The 23,071-nt window shown below is 28.1% G+C and overlaps 1 protein-coding gene and 1 long non-coding RNA gene across 2 annotated transcripts; both read right to left on the reverse strand.

Moving 5' to 3' along the window:
* Positions 1 to 6,822: 6,822 nt before the first annotated feature.
* Positions 6,823 to 7,687, reverse strand: LOC107866647. Its single transcript, XR_001673010.2, has 3 exons — positions 7,597 to 7,687; positions 7,211 to 7,489; positions 6,823 to 7,129 (listed from the first exon to the last, which is right to left on the reverse strand). It is a non-coding gene; the product is annotated as an uncharacterized LOC107866647 (long non-coding RNA).
* Positions 7,688 to 18,368: 10,681 nt separating this feature from the next.
* Positions 18,369 to 20,734, reverse strand: LOC107864664. The gene is made up of 3 exons (XM_047409147.1): positions 19,699 to 20,734; positions 19,412 to 19,601; positions 18,369 to 19,305 (listed from the first exon to the last, which is right to left on the reverse strand). The coding sequence occupies exons 1-3, from the start codon at positions 20,113 to 20,115 to the stop codon at positions 18,668 to 18,670; spliced, it is 1,245 nt and encodes a 414-aa protein (XP_047265103.1). The 5' UTR covers positions 20,116 to 20,734; the 3' UTR covers positions 18,369 to 18,667.
* Between the last annotated feature and the right edge of the window lie 2,337 nt (positions 20,735 to 23,071).

Raw genomic sequence — 23,071 nt, forward strand, 5'->3', positions numbered from 1 at the left:
ATCAAATCACAATTTGTATATTGTGTTCTTACCTTTTTAAGATCTAATAATGCTGAATTTGTTGAGTGTAAACACACTCTGTGAATAAATAATTATGAATTAATGAGTATTTAAGAACAATAAGTTGAATTTTATATACTTTTTATAGTAAAGAGTTTTTACTTCTAATATAAAGTAGATTGAGTAGTTTATATATAAAGTGAAATTTAAGATTTAGATTTAATAGATTCGAATCAGCATTACATCTTCTATATTTTTAGCTAATTTCATGTTTATATTAGTTTAACTGTTGATATTTTACGATATTTATTTTGCAGTTGAAGTTTTATCACATGCATATCATCGGGGATGAACATCTTTCTTTGTATGGTATTGACCCTTGTTTGACCATTTTCTTCGAATTTTCTTTTTTGATCAATCTACTAGCTTCTAGGAGGATGGCTATAGGCTCATTTAGATTATGATGGACGCCCTAATTTTTATGCAGAAATTGCACAATAATTGAACATAAGAATCCACCACATTTTAATATTATCATAAGAATTAAAAAGTTAATTAACTCTTCCGTAACAGTAAATACATCATAATTTTACAAATTCAATTTAACATACTCGATGAATTGTAATTGATTTTCATATTTAAATTAACTAAGTCATTTATATGTGGAGATAAACTTAAAATTAATGGATTCAACTTCAACATCAGGTTCATTATAGTTTAGAATATGAATTCAAATTTATACATAATAAAATCTATTCGATTTTCATATTTACATTAACTAGTTCCATAGCACATGTATTGCATGTGTATGTTAAAATTATAGAGAGTAAATTTTATGTAATTACACATCAATTAATCTAATTATGTGGGATAAAATTCAACAATTCATAAAGTTCTTGTTTTATTAAATAAGTTCTAACTAATGAAAAATTAATTGACCCAACTGCATGAAAGACAAGAAAATTAATAATGAATTTTGAGTTTAATCAAATAAGTTTAAAGTCACTAAAATTTAATTTATTACAAGTTTACATTACTCTTAGATTAAATTTGATTTTGTCAATTGAGTACGAAATTTATGAATTGAAATTAATTCAATAAAATTTTTTGGTTCTTGTTTAAAAGTTTAACGTAATTGAAAATTAATTTATTACAAGTTTGTCTTATTCTTCGATTAAATTCGACCTTGTCTGATTGAACATAAATTTATGAGTTGATGAATTGAATTAATTAATTTTTACTTCTTTAAAACTTATTAAACTGCACACAAACTTAATGAACACTTGAATTTTTATCCTTCAATCAACTCAAACTTACTTTATTAAACACGAAATATATGAGTTGTAAATGTTACACCATTTAATAAAGTTAATTAATCGTCATTAAGTTCGAACTTATTCAATTAAATATGAACTTTATGAATTATTGGATTCTACCTTTTACAGGACTGAATTAATTAATCTTCTATTAATTTAAATTTATTTAATTAAACATAAAATTTATGAGTTGCTGGACCTATAACACTATCCGAGTGCGTGAGAGATAAAATTCAACAAATCATAAATTTTATGTGGAATCAAATAAGTTTAAAAAAAATTAAAAATTAATAAATCTAACCGTATGAGAGGTAAAATTCAACTAGTCAGAAATTTCGTGTTCAATCAAATAAGGTTGAAGTAATCAAAAATTAATTAATTCAGTCGTGTAAAATATAGAATTTTACATTTATGCTAACTTATTTTTCAATACGTGCATTGTACTTATATGACGGATTACATGACTCAAACAAATTTGACAACATTTTAAGATCACAAATTCAAAAGACATATAATCAATAAATGCTTTCAAGTTAATTATTCACACTCAACTAATTAATATAAGATATATATCTTTCACACAAAATAATCATCAAATCACAATTTGTACATTTTTGTTTCACTCTCAATTTTTTTAATTTAATAATACTAAATTGATTGAGCGAAAACACACTATGTAAATAAATAGCTATTAATTTTATAAGTATTTAAGATCAATAAATTGACTTCTATAGATTTTTTATGATAAAAAATACTTGCTTTTAATATAGCGTAGATTAAGTCGATTATGTGTAAAGTAAAACTTATAACTTAAATAAATTAGATTAAACATTAAATTTGAATACATCTATTATATTTTTAGTTGATTTAACATTGCATTAGTTTATCGATACTTCACGAAGTTTAATTTGCTGTCGGAATGTCTTCGAGGGTGAACATATTTCTTTTTTCTTATGTTGACTTTGCAAGTTTCTGTTGTATATTTCATATCGATTATTTTCTTCTGATTATTGTTTTTTAGTCAAACTACTAGCTTTTGAAGGAGGGTTATAGATCCATTTAGATTGAGATAAACTCCATGATTTTTAAATAGAAGCTACACAATAATTAAGCGTAAGCATCTATATTTCAATATTATCCTAAGAATCAAAAAGCTAATTGATTCGTCTGTAGTAGTAAATAATATTATAATTTTAAATTACAAATTTAAGTTTAACATATTTGATGGATTTTAATTGATTTTCGTATTTAGATCAATTAAATCATCTTTGTACAGAGATGAATTTAAAGAGATAATACATCAAATCACCCCTGAACTTATCCGCAAAATTTACTTTAAACCCATAATTTTGCGAGTAATTATTTACCCCCTTTAGGAGCTTTATAGTGAATTATATAACACCCTAAAAATGTAGGTGCATTACACACGCGGCACATCACATGCCACATCATTGCCACATCACTGCTATATAAAAAATTATTATTAAAAAATAGTGCCACTAATATTATATAATAAAATTTTTTTTAAAAAAAAAACACTTTCTTCCTCAAACCTACCTCTCTATTAGCACCATTAATCACATTCATTTGCCACCATTAACACACCATGTTTTTCGACATCCGCTAATACTTTCCTTCAATTTTAATTTCATTTCAATTTTTTATATCCACAAAGATAAATGAAGCTCCCTTCAATTTCAATTTCAATTTCAATTTCATTCTAATTTCTTATATTCACAAAAATAATCAAATTGAAAACTTTAACTATAAATTTCAGCTAAAAATAGCAAAGCGTCAAAAATAGGAAGACCAGTATGAATCTTGGACATTGAAATTTAAATCAAAGAATGAATAATCTACATCCGAATTCCAAAATAATTAAACTTGGGCATATAAATCAACTACAATCATTCTCCTCCAGTCAATTTCTTTTTATCCAAAATACTCAAGTGATAAGAATCAGATATTTTACCTCCGAATTTTCTCTAGCTTTGTCTTTGGCTTTGGTTAGGACACAAAAAATAAACAAAATCAGCAAAATAAAAATACCCATACACAATAGCCTACAGAATAATTATAAATAAAATCAGCAAAATAAAATGCAGACCGAAATCCATGAGGGGGAGAGTGAAATGAAAAGATGATTGAGATCCATTGTTGGCAGATATTGCAAGTCCAGTTTCAGTTGAGTTCAGTTTGAGTTAGAGTTGAATAGAGATGTTCGCCTGATAGTTTTATAATTAGTGGAGAAAAATTCATTAATTTTACTAATTATGGGACTTAATTGGAGGGCTACTGGTACTTGATTGATTAGTAGTGCGTCGGTGCGAAGATGAGACTTTTTATGGTGGATACCGAAATTAGAAAAATTGAGGTTGAACGGGAAAGGTGGGGAAAGAAGGAGAAGGGGAGGCGGGGGGAGGCGGGGGGAGGGGGGAGGGGGGTTCTTTTATATTTTCTTTTTTTTTCTTAATATATATATATATATATAAAGTGGGCTCATTATTTCATAAAAATAAGACTTACGTATTTTTCTTCTTTTTTTTTTGCCACGTCAGCTTTAGGGGTTGAATTAATTCACTATAAAATTTTTAAGGGAGGTAAATAATTACCCGTAAAGTTTAGGGTATAAAGTAAATTTTACGGACAAGTTCAGAGGTGATTTAATTTTTTTTTGCAAATTTAAAATTAATGAATTTGACTTTAGCATTTCGTTCATATGGTTTAGAATAAGATTTATACATGATAAGATTTTAGTCGATTTTCATATTTACATTAACTAGCTTATTAACACATGTATTGCACGGTATGTCAAAACTACATGGAGTACGTTCGATGAAATTGTACATTAATTAGTCTAATGGTATAAGATAAAATTCAACAATTCTTAAAGTTTTTGTTCAATTAAATAAGTTTGAAGTAATGAAAATTATTTGGCCAACAGCATGAAAGACAAAATTCATTGATCATGAACTCATGTTTAATCAAATAAGTTTGAATTAATTGAAAATTATTTTATCACAAATTTATCTTAATCTTCAATCAAATTCGAACTTGTCTGATTGAGCATGAAATTTATGAGTTGATAGCTTTTATCTTTCACACTATGAAATTAATAATTTTTAATTATTTCAAATTTATTTAACTGCACATAAATTAATGAACACTTGCATTTAACTCACACACGATTGAGTTAATTATCTTCAATCAATTCAAACTTATTTCATTAAACACAAAATTTATGAGTTGTTGAATGTTACCTCATTCAAATGAGTTAATCAATTATTTTTAAGTTCGAACTTATCTAATTGAACGCGAATTTTATGAATTATCGAATTTTACCTTTCGCAAGATTAAGTTAATTAATCTTCTGTTCGTTCAATGTTATTTGATTGAATACAAAATTTATGAGTTGTTAAACTTTTAAGACTACTCAATCGCATTTGATGTCAAATTCAATAATTCATAAATTTTCTATTGAATCAAATAGTTTAAAATAATTGAAAATTAATAAATATAATCATTAAAATTAAAGTAATTAAAAATTAATAATTTTTTATCACGAATTTAAATTTAATATGTCTAAAAATATTTTAGTCGTCCAATTTTACATTTATACTAACTAGTTTTTCTATAGGTGCATTGCACGTATGCGGCGGATTATATACATGAAGATCAGGTTGACTTCTATAGACTTTTATGATAAAGAATTTTTGCTTCTAATATAACATAAATTAAGTCGTTTATGCGTAGAGTAAAATTTAAAAATTAAATTTAATATATTTGAGTGCAACATTACATTTGAATACATATGTTATATTTTTAGTTGATTTCACATTACATTACATCAGTTCATCTATCAATACTTCACGAAGTTTAATTTACGGTCAGTTTATTATCAAGTGCATATCATTAAGGATAAACTTATTTCTTTTCTGAGAAAATGCATTAAAATCCCCCTAAACTTGTCACGGCAACTTACTTTAGCACTTAAACTTAATAGAAATTTATATACCTCCCTTAACAACTTCAAAGTGAATTATTTTCACCTCCTCGTGCATTCAATCATTGCGCGTGTTGCCCCATCAAATCAAAGCGTGTTGAGGTCTAAATTTAACACAAAATTAAAGGAAAATGAAGAAAAACAAAGACAATAGTCATATTAGCCCCAAATCCTTTAAAACCTTAATTTTTTTTTTATCATCTTCAATCAACCCAAGATTTGAAATTCCTTAAAAAAAACAAAGACCTTTACTTTATTATAAGGTATAATTCATCTCTTCTTTTAAAAAAATACGATTTCTTATCAAGTTTTTTTATTTTATGTAGTTTTTTAAAATGAATTCTTTGTAGCACATCATGAGATCAATTAACTTGAGTAAGTTTTGTATGGAAGAGGACAATTTTGCTTGAACCAATAGGTTCGATGCAATCATAAATTTGTGGTGCCTTTAGAGACATCTTGGACTTCGAAAAATTTTGATAAAAGATATTGGGCATTTAATTACTATGGGGTAAAGCTCATATTTTGCTCTCATTTTATTATCCCAACCGATTCAATTGAATTCTGATTTCTTTCGTTTTTATCATGGAAGGGTCCAAGATTTTATGATTTTTGGTGTTGGAGGAATACAGAAAATACAAATTCGAGGTTAAAATTTGTATCCCTAATTTAATTTAAAAATCAGGTGAGCGTAAGAATTTAGTGGAATCATTTCAATGTAACAAGTCTACATCATTTAGTGAAGTTGAAAAATTAATTGTGAAAATTTTTGAAAAAGTTGATAAGCCTAGAGTATTCAAAGAAGATGATAATTGTATAGATATGAAGTTGAAGAAGCAGAAAGCAGAAATCGAGAACATGAAAGAAAGAGAGAAGAAGTGGAGAAGTAACACGGCTAAAGGAAGGACTAAGGATAATGCACTCTTTTTCATTGTGTTTTGTGGTTGTGCTATTGTTATAGCTATTAGCTATTGATTTGGAATGATCTACGTAAAGAAAGACTCAATAAAAGTACCTTAAAAATAATGTTGTTAGTTGGTATAATGGTGTGTATCATCATTTATTTTGAAATGAATTTGATCTTTTATAATTATTCTTGACTTATTTTAAGTGTAATGTAGTTCTTTGTCATTGTATTGTATTTGAAATTGAGTAAATTTTGTTATGTCTTGTGGGATGATATGTTAGTATAATGTTTTTTTTGAAATTACAATGAAATTTTGATGTTCTTATTGGACTGCCAAACATGATTCAATAATGCAAACTTAGTTGCATAAAATTGGTAGATTTCATATTCACCAAAGTACAGACACAACTACAAAATGACCAATGAAAACAGTACAATCAAAATTACACATCAAAATAATGCAAACACAGCTGCATATATACCAAAGATGGTAAATATATTAAAGTCACAACGGCATAATTATTTGAAAAAAAAAAAGATTCAACTAGTGTATTCACAGCTGCATAATTAATAGAGAACAATATTACATTGCAGTCATAGTTGCATAATTATTTTTCAAAAAGACAACATCATTCATAATTGAACAAAACATTCATCAAAACTAATGCAGGCACAACTGCATACCAGTCACTACTGCATCTTCTACTAGATAGCTGATGAGCCTGTTTGGCTCATATAATTTATTTCAACAGGTTTGGAATTTGTCTTCATTTTTTTTTGTGCTCTTATTTTTTGAAGTTCTTGTTGGGTCACGATATTTTTTTCTTTTTATTTCACGCTCGATATTGATTTCTAATGTCCAAAAATTTCAGTCACTATAAGAGACTTCAAAGACATTGTAGGCTGTAGTAACAAAAGCATAAATTATCTTAGGCATTTGATCATTTGCTTGAAAATTGAAAACTGAGAAATCATTCAACTTACATTGTGGATTGTAAAATCACTTTGTTTATGTAGCACTCCCATACCAATCAATCTTGGCCTTTTAAAAATTATCCTACTATCTTAACCAGCAACACCACCAATATTAGATGCACCAGCAACAGAAATACCTCTACCCCAATCAGCAATATCATCTATATTAAATATAGCAGCAACAAAAGTTTATCTACCCCTTCCAACAACACCAACAGACCCTTCATCCTTCCAGCAGTACCAACAGACCTGTCACCCCTTCCAGCAACACCAACAGATCCTCTTTCTCTTTCAGTTACACCAACCACATTTAGAGTAGGAGCAACAGCAACTTATAATACAATAAAAAATTATTTAATAATAATTAATAATAAATAAAGAAGTCAAATAATTACCTGTTTTGTAGAACCCTTAGGTCTTCCTCTTTCTTTACTTATGTTTGGTTGAGGTTGACTTGCTGCTGCAGAAGAACCAACACTTGACATTATTGAACTTGTCCCTCTTCCTCTACCTATAGTAGCTTTTGCAAGGTCATTTCAACCCCATTTTTGTATAATTTATTTGTCTTATTTTCAAATTTCTCTTTCCTTCTACTCTTATTAGGTTTTCCTAGTAGTTTTCTAATTTCAAGTGGTATAACAGAAATATTGGTTGATTGTGGCCACATTTTTATTTCAGTGACAGGTTGAATGAAATAGTTATAGGTCTTGAGGTAGATTTGCTTGTTATATTAATATGCAACATAGTGAAGAGCATCTAATCTTATAAAATGTAGTGTAGCTATAGCATGATAGCAAGGTATATCCTTTAGCATCCAAGATCTGCAAGTACAAGTTTTGTTACTCAAATTCACTATAAAGGTATTACCCTAATTGTCCTTAACCTCAAAATCATATTCACCATTTCATTTAATTATACACTTCATTAATTTTGATGTGTTCTCTTTCAATACTTTTTAAACCGTTGGTGAAATGTCTGTCATCTAAGTATCAGAGAACTCCCTTAACTGTTCAATTCTTCTCATAATTTTGATCCTTATTTTCTCAAGCATTATAATGATAGTCTTGTGTCTTGAACCCGATATTCATGCACTAAAATTTTCAACCATGTTGTTGTCAACACTATCGCAACAACTAAAAATTTTGAAGTAGATCTTAGACCATCTTTCAATATTGTACCATAGTAGATCATCTACTATCTTGTCATCTAATAACTCCATCTGTCTAGATTTTTTCTCAACTCTTGCTTATATGTAGATTTTACACATCTCTAAAAATAATTTCTTCTTTCAATGCCTTTTCAGTCTTAGGACCAGTTAACAAGAATGTGTTTTGCACATATTCTTTGTTCTGCCTTTGGCATCAACTCATGAATAGTAGTGCCAAAATCCTTCAACAAAATATAAAAAAAATAGGTGACAGAATAATAAATTAAGTAAAATTAGATAATGAATAAGATAAGAGAGAGAAAAAATAATCTTTTGCATATCATAAATGGTTATTAATTCTGTCCCATATCCAAGCTCAAGATCATCCTTTACAAGCCTAATAATCTATCTTCAAGTGAAGTTATTTTCAACTTCAACCACTGCTCAGGCTAGTGATAGCATCTGGTTGTTCCCATCTTTATAAACTGCTACAAGTAATTGTCCTCTGCAAACATCAAATCTAATACATTCTACATTCAGCTTTGAATGCTTTTTTTGAAGCATCAAAACAAATACAAAATGATTGAATCGTTTTCTTCCACCTTCAAAAGTTTCTTCACTAAGCCTCACCACACATGTGCTTCCTGAATTAATCTTCAAAAGCTCATCCCTATAATTCAATATTCCTTTAAATTTCTCCACATGATTACCCATAATTTCTTGCAAGACAATATTTTTAATTTTTTTTTTGCAACAGTTCTACCAACATACACCTCCAAATCTTTTTTCATCAAATTTTTATGATTAAAAAATTCTAATTCTTGGCTTAGAAATAATTCGATCCTTGTACCTTTCTGCTAGAAATTTTGAATTGATCAATTTATTTCTTATTGTGGCAGTATATTTATGCACTGGAATATAATTTTTCACTATAAAATTTTCTATCTTTGAATCATGACTACCAAACAATAACCATGGATAATTATGTACACATTTTATCCTTACCCTAGTTGGTTCATTAACAAACTTGTCTAATTATACATGTTCTTGAACTGCATATCTAATAATAGCTTTTTTGAATTGCTTGACATTTTCAAAACATAAATCAATTTCTCAAATAACTAACCTGCAAGTAGGATCAAACATAATTTTTCTTTACATTTTTTCGCCCTCTTTATTTTTTTCACTTCTTGTAGGTTGTTGGACCTCATCTTCAACATTAGCATCTACATCAGTGTTTATTTTAAAGCTAGCCTCTTTATCTGAATCAAAATATGGCTCATCACTGCTTATCTTATCTTCTAAAGTATTATTTTTTCTGAGTAAATACTTATCATATTCAATATCTACTTCTTTGTTATTTAATTTAACCCCTTTAGCTCTAGGACCCCTTTCTTTCTTTTTCAATTTGGCAGCTCTCTTACCTTTCCTCAAAGTCCTAGCCTCCTCATGAACATCACTACCATATTCATTATTAATTTCATCAAACAAATCTCCATAACCTGAATCTTCACTATTTTCACTTGCACTTTCTCAATCAAATTCAATAATTAAAACATCTGATGCAGTAGCAGCAGAAGCTCCACCCACCTATTCTCCAACACAAGCAGAAACCTCATCCACCTCCTCTCCAATACTTGTAAAAGTTGCACCAACCTCTACTCCAACACCAGCGAAAATTTCACCCACCTTCTCTTTAACACCTGTAGAAGCTGCACCAATCTCCTCTCCAATACCAATAGAAACCCTACCACCCAATTTTTACCAATACTAATAGTAGATTTTTGAGTTTGTATTGCCTCTTCAAACCCTAAATTCTAGCTGCCCTCACTTGTTTGAGCAAACTATTTATCAAAAGAAGCACTAGATTCTCCACCCACATGGGTAACATATTCAAGGGCAGGAGGGATCACAACAGCCTCTTCAATTAAATGTGACACAAATAGGTCAACAATATCTTTATTTTTAAGTTGGGGTACAATACCCAAAATATTCCTATTACATGTAACTTTAACCAAGCGAGAAGACGTAGGTGGTCTAATATAAACTATACAAGAGGAACAATTATACCTAATTTCTTTGACATATCCTACAAATTCATAGTAAGAGAATTTATCAACATCCACATCAAAACAATCTGTAACAATATCGTCGATGTATTTAATTCAAAAATTTTATTGTAAAATTTCTTCATGGTGAGATCTTAACCTAATGTAAACAAAATTCATAGTCAAACTGCAAAAAAAAAAAAAAAAAAAAAAAAAAAAAAAAAAAAAAAAAAAAAAACAAGCATTAGCAAAAATCAAAAATTTAAAACAGAAAAATCCTAATTCCTTTGAAAAACGAATGAGTTAAAACCCTAGATTACGTAAATGAAAAAATACCTTCAAGATTTCAGTGTTTGGAAACAAATATTTTGATTTGAGTGAAAAATTTCTCAACAATTTTAGTGTTTGAACGCAAATACTTTGGATTCGCGACTAGGAGATAGGGATATTTGATTAGGAGAGAAATAGAGAGAAATGATGGGTTTTCAATGAATTGTGGATATTTGATTGAAGCGGATCGGGTATTGCAAACGGGTAAATTTTTAATTAAATATAAATCGAACCAAATTTAGTAGGGATCGGTTTTTTTAAATGACATGGACCAATTAAATATCATGTGGTCCTACAACACAAACCCTTGACCTGATTGAATGCATGAGAGGGTGAAAATAATTCACTTTGAAGTTGTTAAGGTGAGTAAATAAATTTTTGTTAAGTTTAAGTGTTAAAGTAAATTATCGTGAAAAGTTTAGGGGTGTTTTAATGCATTCTCTCTTCTTTATTCTTTTGTTGGCTTTGCAAGTTTCTGTTATGCATTTCAGTTCGATCATTTTCTTTTGTTCATCTTTTTTTTTTGTCAAACTACTAGCTTCTGGAGGAGGATTTTAGATCCATTTAAATTGGGATGGACTCCCTGATTTTTATATAGAAGTTGCACAAAAATTGAGCGTAATGATCTATATTTTAATATTATTCTAAAAATCAGAAAGCTAATTGATTCATCCAAAGCAGAAAATAGCGTTCTAATTTTAAATTACAAAATTAAAATTTAACATATTTGACGAATTTTAATTGAATTTCATATTTAAATTAATTAAATCATCTATGTGCTGAGATAAATTTATAGTTAATGAATTGACTTCAGTGTCATATTTATTATGATTTAGAATATGAATTTAAGTTTATACATGATAAAATTTTAATTGATTTTTATATTTACATTAACTAAGGACAATTTAAATTTATACATAATAAAATTATAGTCGATTTTCATATTTATATTACACAATTTCTTGGAAAATGTATTACACATATATGTTTATATTGCATAGAGTAGGTTTCGTGAAATTGCACAATCATTAACTTAATACCGTGAGGTAAAATTTAATAATTCATAAAGTTCTTATTAAAATTAGTTCTAAGTAATGAAAAATTAGTTGACTCGAACGTGTGAAAGACAAAAGTCATTCATAATAAAACTCGTGTTTAAATAAATAAATTATAAGTAATTGAAGATTATTTTATTACAAGTTTACATTAATCTTTGATTAAATTTACATTATTCTTCGATTAAATTCGAATTTGCCTTAGTAGGAAAGTTATGAATTGATGAATTGTGTCTTTCACACAGCTAAATTAATTAATTTTTTATTATTTCAAACTTATTTAACTTCACATAGATCACAAACACTTGCATTTAATTCATACACGATTGAATTAATTATCTCCAATCAATTCAAACTTATTTCATTAAATCTGAAATTTACGAGTTGTTGAATGTTACCTCCTTCAATTGAGTTAATCAGTTATTTTTAAATTCAAACTTATCTAATTGAAAGCAAATTTTATGAATTATTGGATTCTACCTTTCAAAGATTGAATTAATTAATCTTTTATTAATTCTAAGTTATTTGATTAAACACAAAATTTATGAGTTGTTAAACCTTTAAGACTACTCAATTGCATGAGAGGTCAAATTTAACAAATCATAAATTTTTTGGTGAATCAAATAGTTCAAAATAACTGAAAAATAATAAATCTAATTGTTTGAGAGATAAAATTCAGCAACTCAAAATTTTTATGTCTAATCAAATAAAATTAAAGTAATTGAACACTAATATTTTTTATCACGAATTTAAATTTGATATGTCTAAAAAATTTAGTGGCCGAATTTTATATTTATACTAACTAGTTTTTCTATACGTACATTGCACGTATATGACGAATTACATGAGTCAAATGAATTTGACTGCATTTTAAGATTACAAGTTTTAAAAGATATATAATCAATAAACATTTCCAAATCAATTTAGTCGCACCCAAATAATGAATACAAGATATGTCTTTCATACATAAATTTATCATCAAATTACAATTTGTATATTTGTATTTTTACTCTCTTTTTCAATTTAATAATGCTAAACGGATTGAGCGTAAGCACACTATGTCATAAACAGTTAATAATTTTATGAGTATTCAAGATCAACAAGTAAACTTCTATAGAATTTTTTATGATAAAAAAATTTGCTTCTAATATAACATAGATTAAGTCGTGTATGTGTAGAGTAAAATTTACAACTTAAATTTAATAGATATGAGTTCAACATTTTTTATTTTTATTTTTTTTGGTTAAAGAGTTCAACATTACACTTTAATACATTTGTTATATTTTTAGTTGACTTTACATTAAATTAGTTTAACTATCAATACTTCATGAAGTATAATTTGCGATCGGAATATTAACAAGTGCATAGCATTGAGAGTGAATATATTTCATTTTTCTTATATTGGTTTTGTAGATTTCTATTATGTATTTCAGTTCGATCATATTCTTCTGATCATCTTTCTTTAGTTAAACTATTAGCTTCTAGAGGAGGGTTATAGATCCATTTAGATTGGAATGGACCTCCTAATTTTTTAATAGAAATTGCACAAAAATTGAGCGTAAACCTTTATATTTTAATGTTGTTCTAAGAATCAGAAAGCTAATTAACTCGTCCATAGCAGTAAATAACATTATAGCTTTAGATTACAAATTTAAGTTTAAAATATTTGATGGATTTTAATTGACTTTTGTATTCAGGTTAATTAAATCATCTATGTGCAAAGATAAATTTAAAATTAATGAATTTGACTTTGGCATCGGATTTCATATGATTTAAAATATGAATTTAAATTTGTACATGATTAAATTTTAGCCGATTTTCATATTTACACTAACTCGTTTATTGACACGTGTATTGCACGTATAAATTAAAATATATAGAATAAATTCGATGAAATTACACATTAATTATACCACTAATATTAGATAAAATTCAACAATTCATAAAGTTCTTGGTTAACCAAATAAGTTCAAAGTAAAGAAAAATTATTTGACCCACCAGCGTGAAAGACAGAATTCATTAATAATAAAAATTATGTTTAGTCAAATAAGTTTGAATTAATTGAAAGTTAATTTATCACAAGTTTACCTTAATCTTCAATTAAATTTAAACTTGTTTGATTGAATATAAAATTGATGAGTTGATGAATTTTGTCTTTCACACGACAGAATTAATTATTTTTAATCATTCAAACTTATTTAACTGCACACAAAATTAATGAACACTTATATTTTAATTCACATACGATTGAGTTAATTATCTTCAATTAATTTAAACTTATTTCATTCAACGCAAAATTTATGAGTTGTTGAATGTTACTTCATTCAATTGAGCTAATCAATCCATAAGTTTGAACTTATCCAACTAAACACATATTTTATGAGTTATTGGATTCTACCTTTTACACTACTGAGTTAATTCATCTTCTATTAATTCAAATTTATTTGATAGAACACAAAATTTATGAGTTATTGAATCTATAACGACACCCAATCGTATGAGTGGTAAAATTCAACAAATCATAAATTTTCAGTTGAATCAATAAGTTTTTTAAAAAATTAATAAATTTAACCTTACGAGAGGTAAAATTCAACAACTAAGAAATTTCGTGTTTAATCAAATAAGTTTGAAGTACTTAAAATTAATATTTTTTTATTAAAAATTTAAATTTAATATGTCTAAAGAAATTTTAGTCGTCGAATTTTTCATTTATACTGACTAGTTTTTCTATACGTGCATTGTACGTATATGACGGATTGCATGAGTCAAATAAATTTGACAACATTTTAAGATTACAAGTTTCAAAAGACACATAATCAATAAAAGTTTTCAAGTCAATTATTCACTCCCAACTAAGAAATACAAGATATATGTTTTTCATACATAAATTTATCATCAAATCACAATTTGAATATTTGTTCTTATCTTATTTTTAATTGTTAAATTGATTGAGCATAAGCACACTATGTAAATAAACAGTTAATAATTTTATGAGTATTTAAGATCAGCAAGTTGACCTTTACTGACTCTTTGTAAAAAAATATTTGCTTCTAATATAACATAGATTAAGTCGTTTATGTAAAGTGTAAAATTTAGAATTTAAATTTAATAGATTTGAGTTTAATATTACATCTGAATACATCTGTTTTATTTTTAGTTAGAGTTCACATTACATTAATTTAATTGTCAATACTTCACGAAGTTTAATTTGTAGTTGCGGTATTATCAAGTTCATATCATCGATTGTGAATGTATTTATTTCTTCTTAGACTGTAAATTTATGTTATACATTTCAGGACAATTATTTTCTTCTAATTATTTTTCTTGATCAAACTATTAGCTTCTGGAGGAGGGTTATAGACCTATTTAAATTGGGATGAACTCCCCAATTTTTATATAGAAGCTGAACAAAAATTGAGCGTAAGCATCTATATTTTAATATTATTCTAAGAATCAAAAAATTATTTAACTCGTTCCTCGCAGTAGATAATATTATAATTTTAGATTACAAATTTAAGTTGAACATATTTGATGAATTTTGAATAACTTTCATATTTAGATTAATTAAATCATCAATGTCCAGAGATAAATTTAGAATTAATGAATTTGACTTCAATATCAAATTTATTATGATTTAGAATATAAATTCAAATTTATACATGATTAAATTCTAGTCGGTTTTTCATATTTACATTAACTAATTTCTTGACACGTGTATTGCACACATATATATATGTTACAATTTCATGTAATTGTGCATTAATTAATCTAATGGTGTGAGGTAAAATTCAATAATTCATAAAGTTTCAATCAAATAAGTTCTTCATAAAACTAAGTAATAAAAAAATATTTGACCCAATCGTGTGAAAGACAAAATTCATTAATAATAAAATTCGTATTTGACCAAATAAGTTTGAAGTAATTAAAAAATAATTTATTATAAGTTCACATTAATCTTTGATTAAATTAGAACTTGTCCAATTGAATATGAAATTTATGAGTTAATGAATTTTGTTATTCACACGACTAAACTAATTAATTTTTAATTATTTCACATTTATTTAACTGCACATAAATCAATGAACACTTGCATTTTAACTCACACACGGTTGCATTAATTATCTGCAACCAATTCAAACTTATTTTATTTAACACGAACTTTATGAGTTGATGACTCTTACCTTCTTTAATTAAGTTAATCAATCATCATTAAGTTCGATCTTATCTAACTGAACACGAATTTTATGAATTATTAGATTCTATCTTTCACACGATTGAGTTAATTGTCTTCTATTAATTTAAAGTTATTTTATTGAACACAAAATTTATGAGTTGTTAAACCTTTAAGACTATCCAATCGCATGAGAGGCAAAATTGTTGAGTAAAATAAGTTCAAAAAAATATAAAATTAATCAATCTAATCATATGAAGGGTAAAATAAAAAAACTCAAAAATCTCGTGTTCAATCAAATAAGTTTGAAGTAATTAAAAATTAATAATCTAACCGTGTTAGAGGTTAAATCCAACACATCATAAATTTTGTGGTCAATTAAATAAGTTTGAAGTACTTGAAGATTAAATTATTACCCATAACAGTATGAAAGCGTATAATTCAACAAAGAATAAATTTCATTTTCAATTAGATAAGTTTGAAGTGACTGAAGATTAATTAATCCAACCATATGAGAGGTAAAATTGACAATTCATAAATTTCGTATTTAACCAAATAAGTTTGAATTAATTGAAGATTAATTAATCCAATCGCGTGAGTTGTAAAATCCCAATAAATTGTAAATTCGTATTCAATACAATAAGTTCAAAATAATTGAAGATTAATTCCTTTAATCATGTGAGTAGAGAAAAAATTAAAGGCAAAAAGTAAGAAACATGAACTCGTGCTTTATCAATAAAATTATGTATTTTACGTATATATATTTTTAATATTAATATAATATTATTTGTTAGCATTATATAAGAGGATTAAATGATACACTTGATCAAAAGTCAGCTTATTTAACTATAATTAGAGATCAAATTTCATTAAAAGCATCTCTTCCTTTTATTTTTAATGATGCACACATGATTTTAGAAATTCTAAATTCAACACTAAATCTAGTATTCAATCAAATAAGTTCAAAATTAAAAATTAACTAACCCAATTGTGTGAAAGGTAAAATTTACAAATTTCATCTTCAATTAAAATAAATTTAAAATATTTAAAAATAATTAAGCCAATCGTGTGAAAGATAAAAGCCAGCAAACAGTCAATAATTGTGTAAATTCAAGAAAAGTATTCTTTGCTTGGGAGTTGAGAACTTTGAAATCACCCCTCTAGACAGAGAACCATTATTTTTATTTTTTTACCATTTCCCAATATATTTCTACCACGTGTTAAAGCTCACTAATTTTTGTAACTTTCACTTTTTATTTCTCCACTCTCCACTTGTCCCATCATAAAAGTAAAAAAAGTTCAATACGGTTAAAAAGGAGGTCAAGTTTGTTCACCCACATAGAATATGTTTTTTAAGTAAAAAGATAATCAAGTAAAATTCCAAAAAGAAAAACGGGCAAGGGAAGAGTAATGAGTAAGTTTCATTTTTGTTGAAAAAGGTTTAGGAAAGAAAATGTTTTCTTATTCAAAATTTAAATTTTTAATCAAAAATATTATTTATCATAATTACTTTTAAAAGGGAGGGGTAAAAGACAGAAATAGTGAAACTCAACTATCATCATCGCCCTTTCTATTTGAGCAATCACCATTATTTACTTTTTTATCTAAAATTTTCTACATAAATTATTATTATTATTATTAATTTACTTTTTCTACATGAAGTATCGTCCTTTAATTTTTCTACCTGAAATATTCCGTCCTAAAATATTTTTTGCTACACCAAAATCAGAAAGAAGAGATTGAGAACTTCAAAACAATTAAAAGTTGTAAAATAAAAGAAAAAGTTTACCACACCATTTTTGACAACACACACAAAAAGAGAATATCACGTTATTCTAATGACTTCTACTCAGCAAATCCCCCTCGCCCCTTACCTCTTTGCCTCCTCTTCACGGTGTTCAAGATGGCACGAGTTCCTTCCGTCATCCCCATCACCCCCCTGCACTCCCTTCTTCCCAAGAAAATAATTTTTTTCTCATATTATATCAACGAATATAATTTAAAAAAAAAAAGACATAACTTAATTTACAAAAACTTTCGGTAAGTGAAGTTCGAGATGTCAATAAACGATTCAATGTATAAAAACTCTCATTATGCATGAGGTTCAAGAAGAATTTGGTTGATCGAAAACTTTCACTAATTGAAGTTGAAGATATCACCGAGCAGTTCAGCATATCAATATATCTCTTGAGATTCAATCATAACAAATAATCTATTATACGCAATTTTATCTTTTACATAACATCGACTTTATCAATACTCCACGGCTACTCAGTGATCAACGAACATATCCGAATTAAAAAAACAAGGCAGAAAATACAGTTTGTTCCCTACTCAGGAAACGTATGGATATGCATTATTTCTGAATTCTGAGGAAAAAACATAACCAAAGACAAAAGGTTGAAATGACAATAGATAGCAGTAATAATTTGTTCTCTGTATTTTCATCTTTTTTTTGCATTTTTTTATGCATTGGAAAAATTATTACAAGCAAGGATAGTTAATAGTTCTAGATTTTCTTATTACATACCCCTTGCTAGCCAATAGCATCAAAAGAAAAACTCTATTTCGGTAACACTCGATCTGAATTGTAGTTCAGATTCAAGCTGATTTACGGAGAATAGTTAACTCCGATTCTTCTCTATATTTTTATATATTTTGTACTAACTCTTTTTTTTTTAAAATAAAAAGTTAGGATAAAAAACAAAAATTTTCTTAGGGCTTTTCCCTGAGAAGGGAAGCCAATCCAGGAACGATGATTTTTTTCTCCCTCTCGCAATTCTTGGGTTTCAATGCGGGAGGTTGCCACGTCATCATTTCCGGATTCTCCGGCTTCACTTCCTCGCCGCCGAAAGCTTTCGCCGGCGGCGGAGGCGGAGGCGGTGATGAAATCACCGTCACTGATTTGGTCTCGGAAAACGACGATGACTTCTCACCGAAAATCAGCTCTAGTTCTCCGAATTCAGAATCAGATATCTCTTTACTTTCAACTTCTTCAGCTACCTCCTCATTCACCTCACTCTCGGCTTCGGCTTCGGCTTCAGCTACAGCGGCAGTGACAGGTGCCGTTTCCTCCCGAGTGTGTGGACTAAGCCATTTGGCTTTGATATACTCGGCTTTACGCCAGGGAGCGATGTGCATGCCTTTCTTCTTCAAACTGAGGCGAGCTGCTTCGGAAGCGATGGATACTATCTGTAGAAGGCGATCTGATTTTCCGACGAAGATGAACGGAAGCAATTGAAGAACCGCCTTGTAACTACTAGTCGATCGAGCAACTTCGAATTCCGATCGGAAATCTACGTCAATCAACACTCTTTCTCCTTCCACAATCACATCAATGTACTCATATTCACCTGAACAAATTCAAAAAAAAAAAAAAAAGTGAATCAGTACAAAAGTTGACCAAAATTTGACAGAAAAATAAGCAAATAAAAAAAACAATTGAAAAAAATCATGTACCTGCAGGTATAGAAGAAGCTTTTTCCCATTTGGATTTGCAAATGGAAGCATTGTAGCCAAGTTTCGAGAGTTCATCGGTGACGATTTTACGCAATTCGCCTTTACGCTTACAAGTTTTGTTTTTCTCAACGATTTTTGATGTATCAGCCAACAGATTTCTCTCAACAACAGTTGCACATGGAATTAAGCTCTGAATTATCATGAAAATTTTTGAAAAATCAGATAATTTGAAATGACGAGCGGAAAATTTCAAAGAATTGCTGGAGTAAAAGCTAAGTTTTTTATACCTTGAGAGCATCGGCAGAATCGCCGAAGGAGGAGTTGTTAACTGAATCTGCAAAATCAAACTCGTCATCGGAGCTATCATTGTTGTTCCCGTTGAAACAATTGCAACGATTCCGTCCACATTTAGCAGACGATGGCTTTTCATTGTTCTCCTCGATGAAATTCTGAACCATTTTAGCCAAACAAATTGAGCTAGGTTCAAACTCAGTGACCGCTCCATCTTTTCCGTACGGTGGCAATTCATTTCCGGCACCGGCAGCATTCGGCTTCTCTGTCGTCGAAGAAATCCGTAAAACGCTGGGGAACGGCCGGTCGAAGAACCTTTTGAGCCGCGATTTCAACACCGGCTTTGCCGCGTCGTTTTGGATCGATTCTCTGTATGTCGGAGAATCGATCGGCTGAACTTTCATCGGAGGCATCCTCTATTACAACCAAAACGGTACAAACAGTCTACCTCTCTCTCTATCACTTTCTCTGCAAGCTTAATTATACTCTCTCTGTCAGTTCTGCTCAATTTTCAGAGCTTTAAAAACCTACTCGCTTCGCGTGATGATGTCAAAAAGTCAGAATTCTGCATCTAAAACCACTCAACTAAAACCAGCCTAAATCTCTACAAACAACTTCACCTTTTTCACCAAAAGAACTCAGAAAACTCTCACAAATTCAACAAAATCAACATCAAAATTCACCTAAAACTATCAAATTCATCAACCGATCAACATCATGACCGTCATACATATAAACCTTTACTCAAAAAAGGGGGGGAAAACGAAGTTTCGATACCTTAGAGCTGAGAAAAAGAAAGGAATGAGTGAGCATTAGGTAAATTCTTTTCATGGAAAACGTGACTGTAATGAACAGAAACACAAGCATTGCATTTACGAAGAAAGGAATATGTCGCCGGAACATTCATTTTCCGACGAAGCAGTCGTATCCTCCGGTGAAGGAAAGGGGGGGACCCTATGTGAAGGAGAAAAATGGATGATTTATTTATTTTTTTCTCTTCTCTTCTCTGATATTGAAGTTAAAATGAAGGATAAGAATTTGTGATGTTTATATAGAGTGAAATGAAATGGGTTGAAGTAGAGGATGGGTGGGTGGGTTGCTGACTAGGATATAAAATTCCACATCACAAATTATGTATACGGATAATTATGGAGTAATTCTTTTCTCTTAATTTAATATGATATTTTTAATTAATTATTGACCGTTTACATAGGTTTAAATATATGAATTTCATTTCAAAATATTTAAAGATTTTGTACTTAAATTTAAATTATTTGACTCTCAAGTCTCGATAAATAAAAGATGACATAAAAATTAGGATTGAGGAAATAAAAATTACGAGTAATTCAATTTACTAAAGCTCTAACTCCATGTGAATTTAGAAAAATAGTATCATAAAAATTTATTATACACAATATTGAATATTCTCACGTCTTAAATCCGATAAATTTATCAATAATTCTAAGACTTTCAAATGACGGGAGGTTAAATTGGAGTGTATTAAGATGATGACACGTGGAGAAAAGTTGTTACGTGGACGATGGAGATTAGTGGAAATGGGGTATGTGAAGTGCGTGACCCTGGTTTTGCGGAGATACTCTGGGTCGTGGCACAATGTGAGTGAATGGGAATATGGAAACAGACACATAAAATAGGGAAAGCAATTTTTGTGAGAATATTTGGGCTCTTAATTGGGGGTTATGGCCTTATTGGGGTATAATTTTATTTTATTATTTTCTTAAAAAAAGAAAACTACAAATAATAAGCAATTAAAAGAAGGAAATTACAAAGACGAAATCGAACTCTGTCCATTAAAGTGAAAATTTACCTAGTTAAGTTTTTAAAATTTATTTTGATTTGTTTCTTTTTTTAAAGAGATTTTTTATAACTACACATAAACAAGTTAAAATGAACGATATATCAGAGATATTTGTGTTATCATTTTGTCTATTTAAATTATTAAAAAAATTATGATATTTATATAAAAAATTTAGGTTGAGATTTTCTCAATTACTAAAATATTTAAGGAGCTATAATTCCCTCGATCTTTTCTACATCTTATTTATAGTTTTGACATAATCACCAAGAAAAATATTTATGTTGAGATTTTCTCAACCAACAAGAGAAAATTTAAATAGTCATGTTTTTAAAATTTATTTTAAGTTTCTTTTTCTTGTTTTTTAAAGAGATTTTTGTAATCATACTTAAAAAGTATAAAGAATAACATATTAGAGATCATTTTAGTCTATTTAAACTATTTAAAAAAATTAAACCTTTTTATTTGACGATATTTATGTATAATCTTATGTTGAGGTTTTCTCGACCAGTGTATTTAAGGGGGTAAAATTCTGTTACGAATAAAAAGTATCACTTAATAGATCCTATTTATATTTTATTTACTATGTTTACAGAAAGATCTTACTAACATTAATGTTTAAAATATGACTTTTCATTACGACTTCTTGTTAAAGATTATCTCGAGAATAGATTTTTAAAAAGATAGTTAATGCAATTTTAATACGACAATATCTTGTTATTAATAAAAGTATAATTGGATAGATTCTTTTTAATGTCATTTACCGCGTTTACACAATCACCGAGAGGAGTCTTACCATCATTAATTTTAAATACAATTTTTTTTAATTAAAGATTATCTCAAGAATATATTATTAAAAAGATAGATAATGTATTTTTAATATTAGATTATTTTGGAGTAAATTTATAAGTTTAAAATGACCATAAAAATAGATGAAAGACAATATTGATTTTCCAATCTAATTTTAATTGCAATATTTGTGATAATTTCTTGATTGAATTAATTAATTTGACAATTCTTTAAAATTCTTTTTTTGAAAAATAAAGATTATCATCATATAAAAGTAGCACACAAGAAATTTTTATAATGTCATTTTCTTATTAATTTACATTATAAATGATTTAATTGGCTCTTTTTTATGGGCAATTACATGAAGGAGAAAAATGAATGACTTTTTTTTATTATTTTTTCAGTCTTTTGTGAAATTAATTAAAATGATGGATAGAAATGTGAGGTGCTTAAATATATAAAGAGAAATGAAATGGGGTGAAGTAGAGGGTTGCGTGGGCGGATTTGCTGACAAGGATATCAAATTGCAAGTCAAAAGCTACGCACGGGTATAATAGTAAATTACTATTAATTTACCTTTATTTGATTTCCCTGTTCGATCTTTTACGCAAATTATAGTCGCGACTAATATCTTCACTTGTTGCTTTCAGAATATTTGAAAATAGATTTAAAAGTTAAAAAAGTAAAAATTAATTCACTCATCCATAGCAGTAGATGACGTTATAATTTTAGATTACAAATTCAAGTTTAACACATTTGGTGAA

The sequence above is a fragment of the Capsicum annuum genome, chromosome 3 (genome assembly GCF_002878395.1).
Source record: "Capsicum annuum cultivar UCD-10X-F1 chromosome 3, UCD10Xv1.1, whole genome shotgun sequence".
NCBI classification, from domain to species: Eukaryota; Viridiplantae; Streptophyta; class Magnoliopsida; order Solanales; family Solanaceae; genus Capsicum; species Capsicum annuum.